Source organism: Manis javanica, chromosome 10 (assembly GCF_040802235.1).
Source record: "Manis javanica isolate MJ-LG chromosome 10, MJ_LKY, whole genome shotgun sequence".
Classification (NCBI taxonomy): Eukaryota; Metazoa; Chordata; class Mammalia; order Pholidota; family Manidae; genus Manis; species Manis javanica.
In genome coordinates this window covers 2335489-2355915 of record NC_133165.1, presented here as the reverse complement: position 1 = coordinate 2355915, position 20427 = coordinate 2335489, and the positions used below count along the sequence as shown (strand labels likewise).

The 20427-nt window shown below is 59.7% G+C and overlaps 1 protein-coding gene across 12 annotated transcripts in view; it reads left to right on the top strand.

The window, feature by feature from the left end:
- Positions 1-20427, top strand: part of MGRN1 (mahogunin ring finger 1) — a 39353-nt gene that overhangs the window by 12963 nt on the left and 5963 nt on the right. For 8 of the 12 annotated variants that reach the window (XR_005060347.2, XR_005060345.2, XM_073214554.1 and 5 more), the window contains exons 2-13: positions 1238-1356; positions 1962-2050; positions 2267-2413; positions 4897-5014; positions 10478-10544; positions 11253-11302; positions 11995-12042; positions 13321-13389; positions 14711-14870; positions 16095-16204; positions 18274-18339; positions 19886-20112. Coding sequence is in view for 10 of the 12 variants with exons in the window: in XM_073214554.1 (XP_073070655.1) it covers positions 1238-1356; positions 1962-2050; positions 2267-2413; positions 4897-5014; positions 10478-10544; positions 11253-11302; positions 11995-12042; positions 13321-13389; positions 14711-14870; positions 16095-16204; positions 18274-18339; positions 19886-20112 (1270 nt within the window). In the remaining 2 variants the exon portion in view is untranslated. The remainder of the gene's footprint in view (positions 1-1237; positions 1357-1961; positions 2051-2266; positions 2414-4896; positions 5015-10477; positions 10545-11252; positions 11303-11994; positions 12043-13320; positions 13390-14710; positions 14871-16094; positions 16205-18273; positions 18340-19885; positions 20113-20427) is intronic. The other 4 variants (XM_037014734.2, XM_017644968.3, XM_073214552.1 and 1 more) reach the window with 2 other exon arrangements.

Sequence of the window (20427 nt, the reverse complement as noted above, 5' to 3'; positions counted from 1 at the left end):
CCCTGGATTCTGGTTCTGGGCCTTGTGGCCCTGGAGGCTGTGGCTGTGTCCATCGTGACTGGGCTGCTGTTCTCCGAGGGGCACACAAACCCAGACAGGGCGTGCGCTGTAGCCCAAAGGGCCTTCAGTTCCCTGGGGAGGCCCCACTTAGGCAGAGGCGCCCAGATGTGCCTGCCCTGCTTGAAAGACTTATGGTCTGGGTGTCCACAAAACTCACAGGGGCTGGTGGCCATCTGGGTCTTTCTCTGGGTCTTCTGTGCCAGAGAGAAATGAGGACAGTAAGGGAGCGCCAGACCAACGGGCTTGGGAGAGGCGAAACACCGGGCATTTCCCCAGCAAGGCTGTAAACTGCATTCTTTGAAACTGACCTTTTGTCCATTTGTTTTTATGAGAAACGTGAATTTAGCGCCCGAGTGTGCCAGGGTCATAATGAAGAACCAGTTACAGCCTCAGTCTTCGAGGGGGTGTTCAATACAAATGAAATAATAACTCAGATCCGTACGGCTCTACACCATGGTCAGTGCTGAGGAGAGAGAGCTTCAGGGCTTGGGTGTGGGTCAGGGAGGGCGCCCGAGTGTCCTGTGGTCATAAAAAGGCACCACAGGTCGGCTGACATAAGGCAACGACTTATTCCCACAGTTCTGGAGGCCAGAGTCCAAAATCAAGATGTTGCTCCCCCCGGAGTCCCTGGGGTGGTTCCTCCCTGCCTCCCCGGCTCCTGGAGGCCCCAGGCCTTCCTTGCCTCATAGCCTGGGCTCTCCGGTCTCTGCCTCCGTTGTCGCACTGCCTTCTGCCTTCTGTATCTCTGGGCCCAAATCTCCCTCTCCTTTATCTTCTTGAGATGCTGGCGCTGGGTTTAGGGCCTCCCAGTCCAGGCTGACCCACTCTTAACTTGATTACATCCGCAGACCCCACACCCTATTTCCAAGGTCACACACCCAGGTACCAGGGGTGGGACTTGGACACATCCTTGTGGGGGACACAACTCAACCCGCCACGAAAGGAAATGGTGTTGGGGCAGAAGACTGGCTGATCACTGAGCGGGCAGGAGAGGTCCTGAGAGGGGGGGCGTTGGGGCGGGGCGGGCCATCGGGGGACAGCAGACGGAAGGGGAGGGCCTGTGGCTGAGGGCTCCCCTCCACTGACGCCTTCCTCGGGGACGTGCCTCTCTGCTGTCAGGTGCCCCCCGGGCTGCGTTGAGCCTTACAATCTGCAACGGTGTTTCTTCTTTAACCAGGGAACTACTTCGCCTCTCACTTTTTCATGGGAGGTGAGAAATTCGACACGCCCCATCCCGAAGGCTACCTCTTTGGAGAGAACATGGATCTGAACTTCCTGGGCAATCGCCCGGTCCAGGTGGGTCCAGGTGGGGCCGGGCATGAGGGCAGTGGGGCAAGGCCTCTGCCCTTGGCTGCCCAGTCCTGGCTGCCAGGACAGGTGGGTACTAAGTCATGTCACTGGACTGGGAAGAGCTGGCTGGACATGTGCACGTGATGTGTGCGTATGGCGTTCTGGCACTGCCCCCGTGAGAGGCCAGGTGGCTGAGGGTGGGCCACCGGGAACAGCGTGGCTGCTGCTGCCCCTGGCATGTCTAGGCCGGACCTGGTCCCAGGCCCCTTGGATGACTTCCTTTAAAAAGGAAAAAGCGTCCACGTTCCATAGAAGAGTGGCCAGAGGTGACGTGCAGTGGCTGTCACCACTGTAGATAACATTAACATTTGCCCAAGGTCCTTCTTGGAGTTGGGGGACTGTGGCCAAGCACCTTCGGGGTGGCTCTGGCCCCAACTGTCCTGTGAGCCAGCCGTGTCGCCTGTGGTCCCATGGCGTGGATGCGAGCTGTGTTGCCCAGCAGTCTGCATGGGGCCCAGGAACACGGGCTGGGCTGGGCTCTCATTGTCCCTTCTCGCTGCCCCTGCCATGCCCCGGGGTCACCTGGCCCTGCTCTGGGTCTTGCCTCCTAGTTCCCTTACGTCACCCCTGCCCCCCATGAGCCTGTGAAGACACTGAGGAGCCTGGTGAACATCCGAAAAGACTCCCTTCGGCTTGTGAGGTAACCTTTGTGTGGCCACCTGCGTTTCTTTAGGCTGGAGGCAAGGGAAAGAGCCCTGTGGTGTGGGCTCTTCTGTCCAAGCGGGGTGGCCCCCCATTTCTGTGAGGGTGGGACTCGACCAGGAGCTGGCTCTAGGGGCCCCTGGGGGACGGTGGGGGTGGGGCTGCTCTTGCAGGCGTGGCTCCTGACCTGCCTGTCCCTGCACCCCACCGACAGGTACAAAGATGGTGCCGATAGCCCCTCCGAGGACAGCGAGAAGCCCCGCGTCCTCTACAGCCTGGAGTTCACCTTCGATGCCGACGCCCGGGTGGCCATCACCATCTACTGCCAGGCGGCGGAGGAGTTCCTCAACGGGACAGCTGCGTGAGTCCCGGTGGCCCAGGGCGGCGGGGATCCCCAGCAGCTCTGCTTCCATCTGTGTCATGGATCTGAGCTTCTAGAGGTTTTATGTGAATAAGGGCCCTACTGGCCCCCAAAGTTTGAAATCTGCAGCCTCAGCACGCCCGTGGCAGGGCCGCCTCCAGCTGCAGGCCAGGACCCGACGGGACTGGGAGAAACACGCCTGCTTCCTGCTGCCGGGGAAAACCACCCCGGCCAGGCGGGGTCTGGGTGTGGAGCTGAGGCGGAGAGCTTGGGCTCTAGTCCTGCCCCTGCCCTGCCCCTGCCAGGCGGCTCACAGCCTGTGACTGCTTGTGCCTCCCTTTCCTCTTGGGGAGCGCGGTGGCTGGCGCTTCTCCCTTGCAGTTGGTGTGAACGCCCTGCAGCTCCGCACATGGGAGGTGTGCTCAGTGTGAGTTCACTGCTGTTGGGGAAAACCCGGGGGCAGGGCTTTGGAGGGAGCACGCCCCGCCGTGAGGCCAGCCAGCGTCCTGCCTCCAGCTCTGGCCTGGGCCGTGAGGCCGGCGGCCACCCTCCCTGGCAGCACTCGAGAGGAGTACGGTCCTGTTCTGTAGCATCTCTTTGAGGCTCCCTGTTGGCCCAAACACTTGGGGACTTTCTTTTCAATGACACAGCAGTTCACAAATGTGCTCTTACCATCACCAGGAATGGGGGCTATGCCCCCGCCAAGGTGAGCTCAGTGCCAGCTGGTGCCTTCTCTCCGGCCGTAGTGGTGCCGACACGCCCCTGTGGCTGTGTTCACTAGTCTGGGTGTGGAGGCCCCTCCAGGGGCACTTTCCATCTGGCCTGGCTGGCCTGACCTTTGTCCTCGGCCATGTCCACTTGCTCTGAGGACATGGGTGGCAGTGTTGCGGTGTCTTGACAGCCGGGCAAAGCTTCCGTGTCTGTGTTCTCCTCTGGCTTGACTGCCACAGTGGAGGCACCTTGGGTTAGGGGCTCCTGGGGGGCTGCCACAGAGAGGGGCAGGCAGGCCAGCTGGCGGCTCCCCACCCCATACACTCCCCCAGCGTCTCTGTCAGTTACCCTTGGGCTAGTAATACAGGTCTGATGCATTGAGAGGAGGGCTCTGTTGCCCCCATGTGATCACGTGCTGGTTGTGAAACTGCCTGCAGCCCAGACCCCTGGGCCTGTGTTTCCGGAGCCACCTTCTCCTCTGGGACCGGTGGGCACAGAAATGCTGCTGCCCCCTCCCTGAGACCTGGCAGGAGGCAGCAGAGCCTGCCTCCCCTCCCAGTTTGCTGGAGTTGAGTGGTATCAGAACTGGGGTCACTGGGACCGAGAAGCAGGGTGGCTCCAGGACCAGAGATGCCCAGGCGCCCTGGCCTCAGCCAGCCTGGGAATTGTTTTCATTCGAGCTACAGGCCAGGTGACCCTCCTGCTGCTTCCCTGACCCCTCCCCACTTCCTGACAGGGCAGAGAGAGGGCAGGCCTGAGGTCTCAGAGAAAAGCCCAGCCTGCATGGGAGCAGAGTTCCAGCTTGGCCTCACTTGGCACCGAGGCCTGGAGTGGGGCCGGGCCCTCCCGGGCACAGGGGCCTTCCGCTCTGCACACAGGGGTACCCTTCCCAGTGCTGTTCTCTGGTCAGAGGCGCCAGGGCTAGAGTGAGACTAAGAGAGGCCCCAGGGATGGTGGGTATGGGGTACGGGCCGAGGGAGGTGGGTGAGGGTCATGTACTGGATTTCTGAGTGGGGAGACCCCAGAGTTGGTTGGAATTGAAAATGTATGTGCCCTTTGACTCAGCCATTCTGCTTCTGGGAACTTACCTCGGGGATGTGCTTGCACATGTGGCTACGGTGCGCAGGACAGGGTCCTGGAAGCATTGTGCGGAGTAGCAAGATGTGGCGACATCTGGTGTCAGGTGGTGGGGTGGAGCTGACTCAGAGTGACTTGTCTGTGTGCATGTTAACTGCACAGGAGTCAAGGGGCAGAGCAGAGGTGTGCGGCTATTTGAATATTAAAGAGGAGACACCTGCGCCCACCAGCGTGAATCTGCCTCAGTACCCCTGGAGTGACACAGGGCCGTGGGGGCGGGCAGAGAGGCAGGGGGCTGGGACCAAGCATGGGGGGGTACTTTGCACTGTGGGCATTTTTGTACCATGTTCATTCAAAGAGTGAAGCTGTGAAAACCAAAGGGAAAGGCATGGCTAACTCTGGAATGGAAGCAGAGTTCCTGGGCAGTGTGGGCTCTGGAGGGCACATCGCTAGGCGTGGCCTGGGCCCAGCGGGAGGCCAGCAGGAGGCCAGAAGCAGTGGGAGGGCAGGGCCCTCAAGGGCGGAGGCCAGCTGCCTGCCCTGCCCGAGCGGGCCTGCGGGTCAAGCTCTACTCAGTCTGCAGACAGCCGCTGGCTGGGGCCCGGCGTCAGCGGCCCTGGGCCGGTGGGGCCGGGACGGGCGCTGCGGTCGGCCAGCAGCCGCCTCACCGGCCCCCCTCCGGGCTGTCGTTGCAGGTACAGCCCCAAGAGCCCGTCCCTGCAGTCCGAGACGGTCCGCTACAAGAGAGGGCTGAGCCGGCAGTTCTCCCTGCCCTCCTTCAAGATCGACTTCTCCGAGTGGAAGGACGAGGAGGTAACCTCTGGCGGCCCTCTCCCCGAGCTCCGTCCCCTTTGGCGGGATTCGCTCAGCTTCCTCGCATGGTTGATAAGCATCAAGAGCGGCTGCTGGCCAGGGTCTGTGTGCTCAGCTGGGCTGTGGAGCTGGGCTTGGTCCCGGCTTTGGCTGCACCGGACAAGCGAGGGGCTGCAGCAGCAGGTGGAGGCCCCGGATCCTGGCTTTCGGGCACAGTCGGGGCCGTGGGGCTGCAGGCCAGGTCCTGTCCGCTGAGCGTTCCTCATGGGAATCGTGTGATGTGAAGGATGGTGTTGATCACTGATGTGTGGCACTGTAGCTGGCTTCTGCTATGGGATGCCACGCAGCCTTACAGCAGATGGGAGAGCTCTGAGTGTCCTAGTCATACTGATGGGGAAGGCCCCTCCTGGTGCGGAAACAAATAGGTGTAATTTTCATGTGTGTGGTGACAAGAAACTGCATGTTTGTGCAGGGGCGTGTGTGTGTGTGTGTGTGTGTGTGTAAACCTCGAGGAAAAGCTAGAAGGGACAAGCACTTAGCTGAAGACAGTGGCTGTTTCTGCAGAGGGTCCTGGTGTAAAGAAGAGTTATGTAACACCCACACACCCAACATACATGCTCAGGGTGAGTGTCAACACTGTACACCTCTGAATAATCTTGTCTTATTTTCTAACTTATTTTCTAACTGTGTTCCCTTTTAGCCATATTCCCCAGATTTGTCTGTTTAAAGGTTACGACAATTGAGCATGCTTATTGTAAAAAGTAGAAATAATACACAGTTTGTAAAGTAAAATGCTCCCCAGTTGAGTCTTCTCCAGAGATGACAACTTCTGGCCCTTCAGGACATGTAGATCAGACTTTTTTCTGTGTGCGTTTGTGTTTTATAAAAATGCAGGTATAATTTACATACCACAAAACTCCTATCTTAGTGTACAAATCAGTGATTTCTAGTAATCTTATGAATTGTGCAGCCACCACCACAATTCAGCTTGGAACACTTCCATCCTCCTCGTAGGACCCCTCCTGCCCGTTTATAGTCAATCCCTTCTCCTAGCTCCCAGCCCCTGCCAGCCCCCTGTCTGCTCTCAGTCTCTGTGAATGTGGCTTTTCTGGACGTTTATGTAAATGGAATCCTACAGTACATAGCTTTGTGTGGCTGCTTTCACTCGGCTGAATTCCCAGTTTTTTTAACAGCAGGTAGTGGTGTATTGTGTTACTAGAACACATACGGGGGAAGGAGTGGAGGCAGCAGGGCATGGTGTGGTTGGTGTAGGAATGGTCAGGAAGGTTCTGGATCACGTGGTAGGTCATAAGGTTAGGGCCATGCCCTGGTGCTTGCCCTTGGCCATGTGTGCCTGCTAGTCAGGGGCTCATGGCCACGTCTGCACCCCTTACAGGAGAAAGGTAGCTTCCTGAAGGACGAATGGGGCCTGGGAAGCCAGAGGAATCGCGGGACGGCTGGCCCCTGGGTGGTTCCATCCCTGTATGTGCACACTCCCAGTGTGGGTGCCCAGTACGCGCATCTGGTCCTGCCTACCCTCTGCAGGCTGGGGGAAGGGCGGCTTCCCAAAGGAAAGGGAGTGGGAAGGTAGACAAGGCAGTGCTCCCACCCCGGGGTGGCCCGTGGGGCAGGCTGGCCTGAGGCTGAACCTCATTTTAGTGACCGCTGTCCAGTCCTGGCCCTTGGCATTTGGCCCCAAAACGGATGTGGTGTGTTTGCGGATAGGCTGAGTCAGGCCAGCAGTTTGGGTTCTTGACTCCCAGTGAGGTCACTTTTCCTGGGTGGGCACCTGGCTTGTACGCCAGTTTCAAGTGCCAGGTAACGGCCCCCCTTCCCTCCCTCAGAGCATCAGGGAGCCCGCACCCCGGACTTGTCAGTGTGTGGTGGCTGCAGGGGTGGGCAGGGAAGGCCAGGCAGGCATGGTGGGCAGCAGGTTGGAGTGGCCTCTCCACGCCTGCCTAGTGTTAGGTTATCCCAGGGCCCTGTCCTCGTCTTTGCTGCCTCTCATTATCACCTCAGCTAAATGTTCTTGAAATCAACTCAGTTTTTCTCAAGTGTATTTTTATTGCAATAAAACACACATAACATGAAAGTTGCCACAAGTAACATTAGTGCTGGTGGGGCTGTGCCCCACTCTGCAGCCCCAGAACATTCCATCTCCCCAAAAGGAAGCTTAGCACCCACTAAGCAGTCACCGTTGCCCCTCTCCTAAATGTATTTTTAAGTGGAACTTTATCAGTCATGACTGTAGCTGGGAAGCTGCTAAGCTTTGCCATGAATAGAAGCTTCTAAAAGTTAAGCTGTGTGGAGAATGAACTGGTGTTATCATATCCTAGTGCCGTGTCACTGCCTGCTGAAGGCTTTGAGGGGAGGGTGGGCAGGCGATAGAGACATGACAGACGCTCTGGCAGCATACCCAGATTTCTCCTTAAATCAGGGTTTCTTGGTCTTGCTGGTGGGGCCGTCCTGTGCGCTGTGCAGTCAGGCAGCAGCCCTGGCTGACACCCCCTAGGTGCCAGGAGCACCCCTCATTGCAGTTGTAACCAAACGTGTCCAGACTCAGCCGGGTGGCCCCTCAGCTGCAAGCATTATGCCCCAGAGGCTTGGCCAGCCTCCCTTTTAGCCATATTCCCCAGATTTGTCTGTTTAAAGGTTACGACAATTGAGCATGCTTATTGTAAAAAGTGCAAATTATACACAGTTTGTAAAGTAAAATGCTCCCCAGTTGAGTCTTCTCCAGAGATGACAACTTCTGGCCCTTCAGGACATGTAGATCAGACTTTTTTCTGTGTGCATTTGTGTTTTATAAAAATGCAGTCATGCTGTACAAATATTATTCTGTAGCGTATTCTCTAAAAACAGCTTTTTGAGACCTAATTCACATACTATACAATTCAGCCTTTTAAAATGTACAACTTGGTGTTTACTGTGTTTGCAGTTGTGCAGCTGTCACCACCATCTAATTCCAGAACATTCCCATCACCCCTGAAAGAGCTCTGTCCACGGCAGCACTCCCGCCCCCGCCCCCCCCGCCCCCACTCATCTGCTTCCTGTCTCTTTGGATTCGCCTGTCCCGGACGTTTCCCATAGGCAGCGTCCACGCCATGGGGCCCGTTGGGGGTGGCTCCTTTCACTGGGCGCGTGTCTCCCAGGCTCATGCACGGAGTAGCGCACCTCGGCGCCTCATTCCTCTGCCCGGCCGTCGGTGCTCCGTCCCGGCCGGACCGCAGCTGGCGGCCAGCCCATCGGTCGGTCGGGTGTTGGGTTTGCTCCCACCTTTTGGCTGTAATGAATAAGGCTGCTGGGAACATTTGAGCACACTTTTGTGTGGATGTATGTTTTCATTTTTCTTTCAGCTGCAGTTTGCTCTTTAAATCGATTTTTTAAAGACTTCATTTTTTTTGGAGTAGCTTTAGGTTCACAGAATTAAGAGGAAGATACAGAGATTTTCCAAAGACGCCTTGTCCCCCACGTGCATAGTTCTGCTTTTGTACTGAATTGTATCGGTGGACGTCGTTCCGGGTCAGTATCCGTGGCCAGAGCAGCTTCTCTGCTGGTGGTCTCCACCGGCCCCTCCCGCATTCAGGGCCAAGTCCAATCTTCCACCGCTCTCCCCATTTCCCAGTGTCCATCTGTCCATCCCGGCGACCCGGGGCCTGCAAGGACTCGTGTGGCGGGTCCTCTGTAGGGGAGACCCGGTGGTGCCAGGCCCCCAGCGGAGCCGTGCGGGGAGGAGCCTGGTGTGACTCACGCTGGCGGCAGCTGCTCTTTGCTCCTGGCCTGGGCGGCTCCTCTTCCCTAAGCCTCTCTTCCTGCACTGAAAATAAACGTCTCCCTCAGACTCCAGTGGGCGGAAGCCCCTGTCCCCTCAGTGCGCTCCATTCTGCTGTGGACTGGGGAGCGGGAGTTTTGGGCAGATCGTCCTGGGTCCGCCCCGTGGGCCTCTGGGGGCCTTGCCCTCCTGTGTGCTGTGCTGGTTGGGGTACAGAGCTGAGGGGCGAGGGCGGCCCGTGGTGGAGGCCATTTGTGGCCAGGCAGCCTGGGAGTGGCTGCATCTGTGTCGCCTGGCCCAGCGGCGCCACTTGAATGAGTGCCGCACTCGGAGCTGTCCTGCTCTGTTGCCAGCACGCGGCCCTGAGCGGGCCACCAGCAGGAGGTACCCACGAGGCACCGGCAGCAGGGCCTTCTTGTAGCATCTGTGTCAGGACTTTTGGTTGCAAGTGGCAGAAACACACCTTGGTCTGGTTTAAGAAAAGAAAGTCAGGAATTTATTGGCATAGATTCTGAAAGACTACGATGGCTCACGGTTTCCGCAGGGCCTGCCGTCCGGACGGCGTCTCTCCCTGTGAGCCAGTCCCGCTTGGGGCTGGCGCTCCTGGCCCGGCCCCAGAGTGCCAGCAGGGTGCACGTGCTGGGCCCAGCGCCAGCCCTCTAGGGCCTCCGCTTGGAGCGGGCACACACCGTCCTTTGGCCAGACCTTGTAGACCCAGGGCAGGAGGAGGTGAGCCCCAAATGTCCTCAGGGGAAACTGTGGCACTGCTGCCTGGAGAGGGCGTGTGGGCTGGCTGGCAGCTGCCGTTTGCACCTTCTCGGTGGGTCTGGACGGGCAGGACAGGAGGCCCAGGTGGTCGGGTTTCGTAAGAGCAGAGGCTTGAGAATGGAAGTACCAGGGGTGTTGGGGGCAGCAGCGGAGGTCACTTGGGGACGGTCATTGGCAAGATCTCTCCCTGTGCCATGACTCGGGGCTGGAAGGGCAGTTCAGGCCCGTGGAGGGGCCCCCGCCTGCTGGTAGCTTTAGACGATATGTAACTCCTGTCTTGGGTGGCCACTTCCCTGGCCCTGTGGGTCACCCCAGACTGGAGTGTGGAAAGGGGCCCCATCCCTCCTGCAAACCCAGGTTTCCTTGGCACAGCCTCCCATGCTGGGGCCGTGGGGGGCCTGGACATGCCCCCCACCTCCTACTACAGCTGGTGCACACACGTTCCCACAAAGTCCAGTGATCCTAGGAGTTTGTGTGCTGTGTCTTTCTGTGAGGCCCTCCTGGGCCCCTGCTGTCTGAACAGGCAGAGCTTTGAGTGGCTGGCGCTCGTGCTCTCCCAGTACTGTGCTCGGAGCCGGTGCCTTAGGCACAGGTTTTATCCCTGTTCTGTAGGTGGGGAAGCTGAGGCTCGGGTCATGGGCCGGACTTGAAGCTGGCATTCCCGAGGCTGACCCTGTCCCAGCTCCCGGGCCCCTCCCAGTCCTTCCATGCACAGCCCGGGACCCTCTTCCAGGCAGTCCCCCCGTGCGTGTCCTCGGCTGGCCGCCCCTCTCCTGTGGGCTTGGAGACCTGCCCCTTGGCCGCCCCTGGAGAGCAGTGTGGAGACTGTGCCTGAACGGACGTGTGGGGGAGGGGGCCCCCCCCGCCTGCTTCGCGCTCCTTCTCCAGCCTGTCTCACTGCCCTCACCTCCTTTTTTCCTCAGTTGAACTTTGACCTGGACCGGGGCGTGTTTCCAGTGGTCATCCATGCCGTGGTGGACGAAGGAGACGGTGAGCGGCCTGTCCTCCCCAGCCCCCCTCAGGCGTGTGTGCCCTGCTGGAAGAGGCCGCTGCCACCACAGGTGGAAGGGAGGGGTGTTCCAGAAGCCGGGAAGGCCTCGGCTCAGCCCACTGAGCTGGCTCAGGGCCTCGGGGTGCACACTGCACGCCTCCCGCTGCCTCTCTGTAAAGCGCTGCTCCCGGGCCCCTCAACACTGCCTGGGCTCCCTGTGTACTCAGGCCCCGCGCCCGCCTGGCCGTCTCCCCAGTGGCAGGTGACAGCAGCTCTGACTGTGGTGTCCAGCCCCCAGGAGGGAGGGAGGTGGCTGAGTGGGCCGTGCAGGCTGCCACCCTCGCTTCTCAGGCTGCACCGATCCTCCACCGGGCCTCCCTCCTGCCAGTCTTGCTGGCTTTGTCCTCTGCAACGGGCTGCGGGCCCCCTGGCCTAGGGTGTGTGGACCCCTGGGGCTGAGCTTGTCCCCGGCCCATTGGCCGAGTCCTGGCTCCTCCACGCTGCTCGGTGTCCCTCCAAGTGCAGAGTGAGTCAGTGGGCAGAGCCGGCCTCGGGCGGTCAGGTGTGACAGCTGTGGGGCCCCGGGCCGAGCACGGGCCATCGCAGGTTCTGGACTCTGTCCATAGCTGAGAGGAGGGAGGGGGAAGCCCAGGGCAGGGGGCGAGGAGGGGCTCTGACTGCACTGTCCTCTCTCTCCCTCCGGGCAGTGGTGGAAGTGACAGGCCATGCCCACGTGCTCTTGGCCGCCTTCGAAAAGGTAAGCGCTACCCTGTCCCTCACCATGCCCCAACCCAGCAGCTGTGGGCAGAAGGATGGTGTGGACTTGGGGGCCAGGGCTTGGCCGGGTGGGCTCAGTGCCGGAGGCCAAGGGTGGGCAAAAGCTTCTCCCGTCATACGAGGCTCCAGGGGAGATGGCGCATCCAGGAGGAGGCTTTTCCGAGGATGTGAAGTGAGGGGCAAGGTCCTTGGCAGGCCAGCCCTTCAGGACTCCAGCGCCAGCCGTGATGGCCCTGTGGAGGCTCCGCTCACAGACCAGCTCTCCTCTAGGATGCAGAGGGGCATACCGGCCCTGCCCCTGCTGTCCAGGGCTGCTGCTTTGGGGGGGCTCTTGCCCGTCATCAGAGCTTGGCTGCCGGTCGCAAACTTACCTGCGCATGAGGACCACCCAGGCAGTTGGTTTTTGTAGGTCAGGGCAGACCCAGGAGGCACGCTTTCTAGAGGTTCCCCAGGTAGGTTTGAGGCCAGGTCAGAGGCCACAAGTCGAGAAATGCTGGCCCCGGCCTGGCGCTTCCGTCTCCATGTGGTCTCCCCCTTTCTCAGCCATGGGTGTGGACGACCACGCGGAGGCCCTTGGCCAGCCAAGCGGCAGTGCCAGGCGGCAGTGCCAGGCGGGAGCGCCAGGTGGTGCCCACTTGGCCAAGCTGACCTCCAGGTCTTTCTCCCCTGCAGCACGTCGATGGCAGCTTCTCTGTGAAGCCTTTAAAGCAGAAGCAAATCGTAAGTCTGCCAGGGAACATCAGGACCCCTTTTGATTTAAAGACATGCACACACACACATTCTCACACGCGTGCGCACACGTGCACATGATCCAGTAGTCTCCATGCATTATTTTCCCCGACCACTGTGGCTGCTGTGGAGGTAGCTGGTGGCGGCCCATCGACTTGTGCGCCGTCACACGGGCTCTGGGCTCCAGGAAGTTGGGGTCCGACTGGGTCCCTCGGGCACTGTGCACGTCCTGCACACGCGCCGTGTGCCAGCCTTGGTGGTGGCCCTGTGTCGGTCCAGTTGGCCATGCTGCCTGGAACGTAGTGAGCATCCAGCATATGTTTGCCGGATGACTGAATGGACAGAAGGACAGACACAGGAAACAGTTTGCAGCCTCCCTTCCTCCTCCTCACAAATGGCTGAAAATACCTCAGTATTGGACAAAGACCTGGACTGACTTAACCGACACTTGAGAGGAAGGATGGAATATCCTGGAAATGGGAGCCGTAGCCCAGTACACCTTTTCTTCGGGGCCAGTGTTCCATGGTCATACACCAGGAAGAAGTACCCCTCACAGCGCCCACTTCGGCGTACACTGTGGGGAGTTGGTGGACGGGGCTCTCTGAGCTGTGCCCTTAGATCTCAGTGTCGGGACTGATTCAAGAGTAGCCCCGGTGGGGGCTGTTTCCAAAGCCATAGTCAGGTCACGCTTGTGTGTAGCTGCTTGGGTGTGTAAGGCACACCCAAGATCGGTGTTGGTTGGTTCGCTTCAGAGGGGGTGGCAGCAGGGCGGGATGCCCGCAGAGGGCGAGAGATTGTCTCCGGAGCCGGCAGGATTGTGGCTCTCAGGACGGGTGTTTGTGGTCCATGGAACTGTGAGAAGCAAAGCAGCTCTCAGACTACTTCCAAACACGGTCAACTTGAGGTCTGATTGGTGGACCCCCCTTGGGGTCCAGAGTGGTTTTTCTCTTGGGTTGAGGACAGTGAGGTGAGAACGAGGTGGCCCTCCCCGGCCTGTGCAGACCTTGGCTCCATGCGCCTGGGGGCTGCCCCGCTGGGCCCCTGCCCCGCTGGGCCCCCGCCCCGCTGCCTGTGCTCCCATGTGGGCCGGCAGGTCACAGGTTCTCCCCGCCTCTCTCCTGGCACTGGCCCACTCCCTGGGTGGGGCTGGACAGAATTCCCAACACTGCCTGCCTCCGAGGTGGCCCCTGGGGCTGCTGTCCGCCCAGGTGGGTTTAGAGGAGCCCTTGGGCTGGGCTGGCAAATGCCCAGGTGGCCTCTGCTCTCCAGGTGGACCGGGTCAGCTACCTGCTGCAGGAGATCTATGGCATCGAGAACAAGAACAACCAGGAGACGAAGGTATGTGCTGGTGGCGAGCCATCGCCAGGGCTCCTGGGTGTGACCCGCCTGGGTCCCCAGCTCTGGCCAGGGCTCTGTAGGTTGATGACAGATGACCAGTCCCCTTCCCGGCCTTCCCTTGGGGGCCCCAGGACTCCAGACTCCGTCATTTTCCCTTAATTTTTTAAAACAGTTAACTGAGTCTGTGAGACATTTTGTCCTTTTTTCAGCAAGTTCCCTGGCTTGTTGGGTAGCCGGCTGTCGGGTCAGCGGGGCAGCCTGGGGGTGGGGCGTGGGGCCCGACCCGCTTTGGGCTTAGGCAGGGGCGATCTGGCCTGTGTTCTCACAAGCAGCGCTGAGCCGGCACTGCCCCCGCAGGCTGCCTGGCCCCCCAGCCACGAGCCCTGGGGATTGTGTGGATGGCTGCACCTGTGCCCGCCTGTGACAAACGGTGGTGGCTGGCAGAGCGCTGGTCTAGCACAGCCAGGAGAGGCAGCAGAGAACCAGCTGGTGCCTTTGTCATCATTTTAAAGGCACAAAATGAAACTACTGCCCTTTAAAAAACCTCAGGTCTTACCGCCAGCTTTGGTGGCAGCAGGAGCCCCTGGAGGCAGGACGGGGCAGTTCAGCCAGGCCCTTAGCATCAGCAGAGTGCCGCCTGCTCATTCATGTGTCGTCTGCCAGAGGTCAGCCGACGCTCTGTAAAGGGCCAGGCAGTAAACGCTTACGACTCTGTGGGTCCCATGGTATCTGTCGCTTCTGCTCAGCGCCCTGCTGTACATACAGCGCAGAAGCACACAGTTCAGAAACAAGTGGCAGGTCCGTGTTCCAATGAAGCTCTGTTTGAAGAAACAGGTGGTGGGCTGTGATTGCTGATCCGGGTTTTGGAATGCTTCTAAATGTGTCTTGATCACTAGTTCTGATTAGACAAGTTAGACTAGTCCAGTTTCTTCCGTTTTAACCAGGTAAGTAGGTAGCCTCTGGAAGACTTGATCTGTCATGTTGTGTCTTGTCGACGTTTTCCTTTTGGTTCTGAGGAATAGAAAGAGACCTGAATTCTGATTTGGGGTGTGTGTTGGTGGAGGGGGGTGGCACAGATCCTCCTCTCTGCTGTGGGGCTGGCATGGTTGGCATGGGCTGGCCAGATCTGAGCCTGTGAGCGCAAGCAGCTCAGGGCCACATCTCCTGAGGCTCCCTGCCCCACGGTGACCTTCCTCCACCCCCTCGGGCCTCTCTTTCCTGGGGCAGGTGGGGATGGCCGGTGGGGTGGCTGGGGACAGGAAGGCCCCTTCCCTGCCCCCACCCACACTTGCCCCAGCCCCTGACCCTCGGGCTCCTGCAGCGCTCGGACGAGGAGAACAGTGACAACAGCAACGAGTGTGTGGTGTGCCTGTCGGACCTGCGGGACACGCTGATCCTGCCGTGCCGCCATCTGTGCTTGTGCAACTCCTGCGCCGACACGCTGCGCTACCAGGCCAGCAGCTGCCCCATTTGCCGGCTGCGTGAGTGGGGCCTGTGCGCTGGGGCTGTGGGGGGCCGAGGACGCAGCGCGTTGTACCGTGGTGGCTGCCATAGGCAGTTGCATGCCTGGTGTCTGATGGGCTTGTGAACGGGTCGGATCTGCACACCTGCCTCAGGAAAATTAGACTTTCAGAGTGAATGCCAGGAGGGCGCTCAAGGACATGTGTTTGCGGTGAAATGGAACTGGGTAGAAATTGATCAGTGAATCGAATCTCTGTTTTAAAGGTTATGTGGAAAATACTTTAAAACAAACCACAGTGAAATGAAAAACGGACTAGGTAGAAAAATTGATGGAGGAATTAAATTTGGTTTCTTAGAGCACTCTAGACATGTTTTCAGTCAGAAGTCATCATGTTGGGCATAATTCTGAATAAAATATTTGTCTTCCAGTGGAGGGAATCTGAACGTTCTCAGTGTAAAAAATCCCACTGGGTCAAAATGACTGTTGAGCTGGTAGGTCAGCTGTCCTGGACCCGTGTCCCCCCAGCAGTGGGGGCTTAGTAGGTAAATGATGGTTTTCTAGAAAAAGCCTTTCTGTCATTTCCCACCTCGGTGTGCAGGTCAGCCTCCCTGGGGCTAGCTGGGGATACTGACATGTCACCCCTCACTGTCTTGGGCCTTGCGGGGAACCTGCCCAAGGTCATGGCTAGTAAGGGGCAGAGGCACTTGCTCTTGACCCTGCTGAGCAGACCCAGCCACACCAGCATATCACGGGTCATCCCTCTGAGATAGCAGCCAGGCAGGCTGTGCAAGGGGTGTGGGTGCGTGGAGACCATAGGGCAGGCTGGGGGTGTGGGCATGGAGGGCGAGGCCAGGCGGTGTGAGGGGCCCAGAGCCCAGGAGGAGACCTCCGTCTCAGCGGGACGTTGGGATGGAGTGGGAGGCTGCAGGGGACGTGTGCTGGGCCTGGAGGATGGGCGCAGTGTCCTGTGTGACCCTGAGGAGGGTGTATGGGCCAGGAGCAGAGAGCCGGGTGCTGGGGAGCAGCCCTGGAAGCTCTCCCCAGGTCAGGCAGCACAGTCCTGGCCTACTGTCTCCCTCCTGGGGCCGTGTCGTTAGCACTTTGTTCTGCCCCTCATTCTCAAATGTGGCTCATCCCGGGACTGCCTGCGGTGGGGGGCAGCCAGCGTCCCCAGAACTCGCAGGGTCCCAGTGGTGCTGGAACCGGTCGCTCCTTGCCTGACATGAGTCTTCCCTGTGCCCAGCTTTCCGGGCGCTCCTGCAGATCCGGGCGGTGAGGAAGAAGCCGGGAGCGCTGTCCCCCATCTCCTTCAGCCCGGTTCTGGCCCAGAGCGTGGACCACGACGAGCACTCTGTAGGTGCCTGCCTGTGCCGGGGGGTGTGGGGCGGAGGGAGGAAGGCGCCCAGAGGAAGTCCCTGCGCACTGTGCAGGGCCCGCCTGCATTTGTGAGGATGGTGTCCAGCCTCCCGTGGGCCTGGGTCAGTCAGGTGGCCCTGGGCCCTGGCTCGGGGGCAGTGCCGGGCCAGGACCCAGATGGTCTGGCCAGCATCTCTGCCTCCCGGCCCTCTGGGCCTCTGTCCTCATCTGCCTGGCAGGCTAGCCCTTGCTGCACTGTGGCATGAGGCTGAGTGGGGGTAGCAGGCTGGGCTGGGGAGCTCCGGCTGCCAGTTCTGCCGACAGCAAGTCGCCCTCTGCTGGGTTTGAGCCTCAGTGTCCATTCCCATTGCCCCACCAAGCCAGACAGCCGGGAACGCTCTGTGGGTCTGAGGGAGTGAGGTCTCCTCGCAGGTGGCTGTGACACATGCTCTGTGCGGCCCCAGCCTGGGCTCTGGGGGGCACCTTGCTCCCCGGGGAACTGACGCGGGCTGTGGTGCAGGCCGAGGGGGAGCCAGCCTGGCTTTGGGGGAAGGTGGGCAGAGAGACAGAGGTGGGCAGAGACAGGAGAGACACACAGTGAGAGACACGTGCAAAGAGACATGGAGAACGATGCAGAGACGTGGGAAAAGATACAGAGACAGGTTGGGAGATAGGAGACCCAGAGATGCAGAGACACACAGGGATGAGTGTAGACAGGGAGGAGCAGGTGGACAGACACAGAGAGAGAGACAGCAATGGGAACGGGGTAGAAGGGAGAGGCCTTGGTGGGCAGGCTGGGGAGGAAAGACGAGGGCCAGGCCTGGGTCTCGAGGTCCCAGGGGACCCCAAGTGTGGTCAGCTGGTGAATCCGCTCTCCTGGCACTCAAGGGAGGTTATTCGGCCCCAGTGACTCGTAGAGAGGCTGCTAGCTCTAAAAAGAAACAGAGCCCGAACCCTCTGCATGGCAGCCCCATGAGATGGACTCCTGTACTGGGCGGGTGGGGGTGATATGTTCAGTCCACAGTGTCTCTGAAAATTGGGCCAATGTTTAAAAGTCTGGAAATTTCCCTTAAGACTCATATATCTGGCTTCTCTTTCAAAACACGAAGCTGTGGTCTCAGAGCTGGAGAGGATGCAAGGCCGCCCCTCGGGGGCGGGCCAGTGGCGCTGTCTGCTTTGCCTGCGGGCCCTGTTGCCTCCTGCAGGCAGCCCTCTGGCACATCTGACCCTGGACCCGATTTAGGAGTGCTGCACCCGTCCCCCATAGCACAGTTTGGTAGAGAGGGGAGCAGCATTTGGGGTGATCTGCCCTGACAGAGGGGTTTCCCTGTTCACAGAGGGATGGACGCTCAGGCGGTGGAATTTATTGTCCCTGTGTGCCCCTCCCAGGGTGTCTGAGGGTCAGGCAGACCCTGCATGGTTGTCCCTCTCGGCCTAAGAGAGCCCAGATGCCTCTCAAACAGTGTGGGTTAGAAGGCGCGTGGATGGTGACCTTCCATGCCCCAGAGGGTTAAGGTGGCCAAATAAATGGGTCCTCGTTCTCTGTCATGTTCCCTGTATGAGCAATTTCCAAATGGTGCCAGGGAGGCCCAAGTTTGCCATTTTGTCCAGTGAGTCTGTTAAAATTGTGGCACAGTGGGTGTGGTTTGGAACCGATTTTTCTCGCCAGCAGCCACCAGGAGGTAGACATTGGTGATGAGTCTTGTGAGGTGGTGCCAAGCCTCTTAGAAGTGCTGGAGGCCTTGTCAGGGAGCCCTTCTCCGTGCCTAGCCAGGTCGGCTTACGGGAGTGCCTGGCCGCTCTCCTGCCCGCCCTGGCCAGGTCTTGCCAGGGGTGTCCCAGACCATGGGTGGCACTGGGGACAGGCTCTAAGCTGCATAGACCCCCCCCCAGGCCCCTGAGGCTGAACCCGAACTTGGCAAGGTCCCCAAACTTCACATGCACATTAAGTTTGTGCCACTGGCTCATGGCACACAGAGGCCAGCAGATCAGAGACCCTGTCCAGCCAGCTCCAGCGCCGGGTGGGCGGGTGGCAGATGTAAAATGTATGACTTTTATTTTGACAGTGTCCCTTTAAAAAATCAAAGGCGCACCCCGCCTCACTGGCCAGCAAGAAACCTAAAAGGGAAACAGTAAGTGTGTTTGGCCCTATGGCTGTGTCTTTGCCCCGTGCCCTAATCATTAAACCGATGACAAGTATGGGAAGTCGCTGTCACCCCAGGCTAACGTGTTTGGCTAATTTAATCTGTCAAATCCACTCTCCCCAGTCCCGGCGTCCCTGCCCAGGAAGGGAGTTTTGTGGAGCAAGCAAAGCTCAAGGTCTGTCGGCAAAAAGCCAGTCTCGTGGCCCCCGGGCAACAGCACTGGCCTCAGGCTGCCCCTTCTCGCCAGCTCTGCTTCCGCCCGTGTCCCCAATGGCCTTGTTTCCCTTTTTTTTCTTGCTGGCAGTGGAATGACATTGGATGGGAAACTAATGCTGCTGGTGTTTGCGAACAGCATTCCTCGTGCTTGCCTGTCACCCTGTACCCCTGCTCTCTGCCCCTCGGCTTTTAGAGCTTTGGGCCAAGAACTTGGTTTTCTGCATCTCGGGAGGCAGGGTGGGGGGCCAGGCAGCGTGTGGCAGCTGGGCTGGGCCTCTGCCTGGAGCCTCTGCTGACCCAGGAGACCCAGGTGGACCCCATGTCCCCTTGGTAAAATTTAGAGAGGTGGGAGTCAGTGGCAAGTCAGCCTAGTGATGGAGACGGAGGGAGGTGTCCCCCGTTCAGAGGGCGAGGTGGTGCCCAGTACTTACTCTCTGATTGGAGCAGCTTGGGGGCAAATGCAGGGCAGAAGAGGCCCAGGGGACCCAGGAAACCCTCACCCTGGCCCTTTGCCTCCCGGGGGTGCTCCGTGGCTGCCCTTCCAGTGGGGCGGTCAGATGGATAGGAGTTAGGGGTGGGCAAGTGTCACCATGGGTAGGGAACGCTTGGGAGCGTCCGTCCTTCTGGTCACCGAAGAAGAGTGACGCCTGTGGCTGCCCCGCCCCCACAGCACCCGAGCGTCTCCCTTCTCCCTTTACCTTTAGCCCTGAAGCAAGACTCAGCCTGTTAAGTTTATCTGCTCCCAGCAAGGGGGAAGATGGGTTCTGAACCAGGGGCGCCCATTGGAATTACCTGGGGGACATGTCCCCCCCTGCAGGCGCTCATCCCGGGCCCATGGGCTCAGCTGGGCTGGGTGTCTTGTTGGGCAGGGCTCCCTGGGGGCCAGTCCTCCCTGGTCTAGAACGCGAGGCTCCCCCATCTCTCCCGCCTCTCGCATGGCTTTGCTCTCCACTCACCCCCAGGCGCCCCTTCTTGTCGCTAACCCTCTCTCGCTCTCCACCCCCTGCCAGGCAGGAGCAGAGAAGAGAGCCAGGCAGGGGCTGACAGGCTGGGTGGGACGGCTCTTCCAGGCCCTCTCTCCCTCTGACTGGGCGTTTGGGTGTGGAATGCTGCAGCCGGCAGCCAGGGAGCCCTGGGCGTGGACGTGCGCTCCAGAGCCCTCGGCCCCTCCGAGGGAGCCCCTGGAAGGTGGAGCAGACAGGAGGTGGTCAGCAAGCAGGTTCTGGGGAGAGGAACCTCCCTGGGGCCAAGCCCAGGGCAGTGGGCAGTGGACAGGGAGCCCGGCCAGCCCGTGCCTCACCCGCTCTTATCCCTGCAGAGCTCGGACAGCATCCCACCTGGCTATGAGCCCATCTCCCTGCTCGAGGCGCTCAATGGCCTTCGGGCCATTTCCCCAGCCATCCCTTCAGCCCCCCTTTATGAAGAGATCACCTATTCGGGCATCTCTGATGGCCTGTCCCAGGCTAGTTGCCCACTTGCTGGCCTTGATCGGATCATGGAAAGCAGCAACCAGAAAGGCAAGCCGAGGACCAAATCCCCCGACAGGTGAGGCTGGTGCCAGGATTCCCACCCTCCTGCTCTGGGGCCGGGGGCTGTGCCGCCGCAGTGAGTGGCGCACGCTGTGTTTATTTGCAGGTTGAGTACCTTTATAACATTTCATCCAGTGACTGGCCAGAAGGGCTCAGAAGACCAGTAGCGGGTTAGGCTTGTGGCTAAGGCCAGTCATTGTACAGGAGATGGAGCAAAGCAGCAGGAAATAGTTGAATCTGTGGGGGTCGGAGGCGTCTGGTGTCCTTCCCGTCCCAGGCCACCCAGGAGTAGCACACCATGGGGCACGTGCAGTGTCTGCCCAGAGGAGCG